Source organism: Copidosoma floridanum, unplaced genomic scaffold (assembly GCF_036245765.1).
Source record: "Copidosoma floridanum isolate Cflo_tuat_1 unplaced genomic scaffold, Cflo_Japanese_pri ptg000020l, whole genome shotgun sequence".
Lineage (NCBI taxonomy): Eukaryota > Metazoa > Arthropoda > Insecta > Hymenoptera > Encyrtidae > Copidosoma > Copidosoma floridanum.
Genome location: NW_028321897.1, coordinates 3,699,179 through 3,703,611, shown reverse-complemented (window position 1 = coordinate 3,703,611; position 4,433 = coordinate 3,699,179). Strand labels below are relative to the sequence as shown.

General features: G+C 29.8%; 1 protein-coding gene across 1 annotated transcript; it reads right to left on the bottom strand.

Annotated features, from left to right (window-relative positions):
• Positions 1–632: 632 nt before the first annotated feature.
• On the bottom strand, positions 633–4,194 carry LOC149374320 (adenosine receptor A2a-like). The gene is made up of 5 exons (XM_089594063.1): positions 4,143–4,194; positions 3,061–3,300; positions 2,560–2,793; positions 2,313–2,478; positions 633–1,041 (listed from the first exon to the last, which is right to left on the bottom strand). Exons 1-5 carry the CDS (start codon positions 4,160–4,162, stop codon positions 721–723), a joined length of 981 nt encoding a protein of 326 aa, XP_089450189.1. The 5' UTR covers positions 4,163–4,194; the 3' UTR covers positions 633–720.
• Between the last annotated feature and the right edge of the window lie 239 nt (positions 4,195–4,433).

Sequence of the window (4,433 nt, the reverse complement as noted above, 5' to 3'; positions counted from 1 at the left end):
AGTGACATTTTATTATTATTTATTGTTTAAGGTTCATAAATTGATAAAAACGTGTTTCCTTAAATGGTTCCGAAGATTCAAGTCTAGATAAAAAAAGTATTCAGTCAGAAGGTCTAGTGCATCAAGTCAATTATTACATTTTTCTCCTAGTCTTTTTCATGAAGCTAAGTGTCTAAGTATTAAAGTGTAAATAATTTGAAGTTTTGACAAACCGATAGATAATATATTAAAGTTTCTTTTATTTATTAGTTAGTGGATGAATGTTATGTAGTTTTGCATTAAAACTTTTTTAAAAATTATTCTCTTGGATAAATCCTGAGAAAATAATAAATACTTACGTTTTACTTTTGTTCATATTAAATAAAAATAAATGTCCAGTATTTTCTGATAATTTACCATAAAAATTCAATAAACCGTACAAATCCAAAATATAAAAAAAAAAGAAGAAATGAGTAACTGTTCATACAAATTTTCGATATTAAATTCCTATTATAATAAATGAGAGGTGCTTAAACGAATTTTTGTGAACACGAATAAAATATAGAAAGATTATTTTACAGTCAAATATTAATAATTTTATTACTAAATTAAATGTACATTTATTTTTAATTACAATAATGCAAATTCTTTTCCTCACAAAAAATCTCCTTAATTGCGGGTGTAGCACTTTGTCCAAAGACCTGTTCACAAGATTTTATCACTCTTCAAGATAACAACATCTTAATCTCGTACTCCACATTGAATAATCTCCTTTGTCGTTCTCTCCTTTTGCTCGCTTTGTTTTTCCAGGTGATCGTGATTTTTGTCATTCACTACTTTACGTCTGAATAAGCGATGGTACGCTTCACGGTAGGCTGGGATCTTGTAGGCATAGATGAGTGGATTAATGCCGTGGTTCGACAATGCTATGAGGTCCGACACATATTGTAAGTACATCATGGCACTGGGTTGTCCATTATTGTTGATGAAAAATTTCAGCAACGTCTCGATTACTTTGGGTAACCAGCATATCGAAAAATAGCCTAAGAATAGAAAGACCGCCTTGAAGAAAAAATAGTTATTAATAATTAAATACTCTAAATGATATACAATAAATTTTGGCATTAGTTTCAGTACTATACCATCGTGATTGTGTAATGAGATGTTCATTATAACTTGAATTGCATTTTATCAGCCCTAATTCCTTACACTACTTCTTTTTGTCCAACACTAATATTTGTTATCCACAAATTAAAAAACTTGTATTTGTATGTGTTTTAATATTATATAAGAGCTAATTTTAGATGCAAAGATTGTGAATACGATGAGTATAGAAAAACTACACACAGCACCCACGTACAACACATATCCTATAACAGCTACTTTCGGATCGAGAAATTCACCTCAAGTTCTTTTACAAAAATTTTATGTAGTAGTGTTTGGGTAATACTAATAGACATAATATATGAGTGCTGATTTTGCTTTGAAATATTATATATTACGTTTAGATATTACCATAGAATAAGAAAAAAAATGTAAATTTTGAATTTCATAAGGACAATTATGTTGTCCAAACTACACTTATATTTGACTCAATTGTTTCCATTACTTTATCAAATACAAATGTATTCAGTCAAGCATTTAATTTAAATATTTGAAAAACAATGAATTAATAAAGAATTTCGAATGAAAAATTTTAAATACAATTATATTTGTAGTGAATTATTTAAAATACTTGTATATTTCATTAAATGAATTAAAATACGTTCATCAAATACATTTGTACTTCAAACACATTATTTGAAATCCATTGACCAAATACAGTTGTGTTTCAAGTTTTTTGTATTTAAAATATTTTATTTGAAATGTTGTATTTGAAATAAAGTATTTAGATTTTAAAAGTTTTGTTTAATGTATTTAATAAATTTTAATGAAAACACCATGAGTATTTGTTAAAATAATTTCAAATACTGCCATTAAAATTTCAAGTTATTCTTACTTTTTTTGAAAAAAATTTTATTTAAATAATAAAACAGTTATTTTTTCCTAAATAAAAAAGTATCTTTTTTTCAAATAATACATACGACTTTGCTCAAGTCTGATTACATTGGATTGCAGATAATTTTAATTTTACTGTTTTTTAGCACAGGTCTCGAGTTTAATAAATTTTCTTACGAAGTGAAATACCTACGTGATTCAATCCTCGTTTATCAAAAATGAAGTGAAACTTGCACAGAAAACCATGAATTAATTTTAAAAAATTGCAAAGAAGTATTTCAAGGAATAAGAGCTGAGAATAATTGTGTAAGCTAAGGATACTGATATGTACGTACCATATTATTTTTTCTGTCGCTTTTATTTCTACTGGGGTCGAATCCTCCATACCGGGCTTTTGATCTTAGTATGTGTTCCCTTGTTGCTCTCCAAATTCCCAAGTAAAGTATTAAAATACTGAACCAAACGATTAAAAAATGAACCGTCCAAATCATCTCGAAAAATCTGAGAACAACAAGCGTTTCAAACGTACGTTCCCAAATTAAGTATGAATTCTTTTGATACTCATAAAAATTGATTTCTCACTGAGGCACGCCGTCAATGCAGCGACATGTATTAGAGTTAATGTTATTCCAGTAAACAGGTATCATGGACAGAATCACACTTATGCTCCAACTGACAACCAGCATTGCGAAAACTATGCGTTTAGCCATACATTTTGAATATTTGAGCGGGTAAATTATGGCCACGTAACGGTTGATGGCTATTGCCACGATGGCGTGGAAACTTGTGAACATGCCACATATGACAGTGAAAATACTGTGAAAACAAAAAAATTTTCCAGTTTCAAAAATACAGTTTACACTCATGTAAGATTCAATATTGTTAAAATTAGAATTTAAAGTTTTGAGGGTTGCAATTGAAAAAAAAAAATTACATCTTCACTACTAGCTTATTCTCAAATACCAGTACTACTCTGACGATTCATGATTTTTTGATGCGTTATTTCAATTTTTTTTTTCCCAGTAAATTGTTTTATTATTTTATACATATTTTTCAAAGTAGAAAATTTTCATTGTTACTCACCCAACTAAGCATTCATGCTCGTTGATAGGATTTTTCTCCAGAAATTCCAGGATTAAAACGTAAAGGCATGCGAAGCCACTAATAAGGTCGACAGTGGCTAGGTTGAGTATCAAATAGCCAATTGTGCCATTAAATAACCTGCGACTCAGGCTATGAGCAATAATAGTCATACTATTTCCAATTATTATTATCACAGCCACGACTACTTTTATCAGCCAAATGTATATTTGTAAGTTTTGGCTAAAAAAATGAAATTTACTGTTATTATTCTTGAGAAAATAGTTTTTATGTTTTTTTTGTCTACATTGAAGTATATCAGTAAAATTTATTCATTTATAATAAAATTAATCGAAGAAAACAATTTTATTTATACATTTATGCACATGATTTATCTACACCAGATCATCAGGACGCAAGAATTTTTGTAGACATTAAGGAAGCTAACATTTCCTGGACGCAAAGTTTTTATGAAAAAATTTTTGAAACAAGAGTGCTGCAGTAAGTGTGATCATAAGTAAATACCACATTCTCATTACATGACATTTTTTGGTTCTGCAGGTCATGACAATTTTCGGTCATGTAACTTCACAGTGCATGTTAGAAACAAATCTATATTATTATTAAATAAACAATAATCATTAGATTATTCTTAGAAACCAATTGATTTCCGTGTATGTCAACTCTTTTTTACCATACTGCGCCAAAAGTAGGAACTTTCCTCCGGCTTCGTGGGAAGAAAATTCCTTCTCCCGGCGTAGGGTTGGTGAAAAATCGTATACGCGCCTAGGGAGGAAAAGTAAAAAATGCTCAGATCACACGTTTGATACCTTCGGCTTCGCCTCGGGTGGCAATACATGTGTCATCTAGAGCATTCTTTACTTTTCCTCCCTAGGCGCGTAATGTTCTATTGTTGTTTGTTTTTAAATAAAACTCAAAGTTGATTTGGCTTTATAGCGATAAACACTAAATTTGTAAACAATATTATCTAGAGAATTGATAAATTACTAGCTTATAGTGAACGGCTGATAAAAGTTATTAAGTAATGAACACTACGAGAATTGTATGAAGTCTTGGTTACTTACGGGCACAACGTATCAGCCATAGCTGTCGAATTTTGATTGTGTGTCCTACAGGCAAAAGTATACAACTAATCTCTCTTATGCCTGTTGATAGGTACATAGAAAGAAGAAAAAGTGGGAGTGAATGTGATGAGTAGTGATGATTTTATCAGTTTTCAATGACTCAACTTAAAAGAAATTTTCGAAGAAAGGTGTTATTGTCTGCCTTATTGATAATTGCCTTGGTGTTTAAGGGTGATACAAGTAAATAGTGCTAATAGTTTTTTAATCGGTCACGTAAATCATACGTACAAA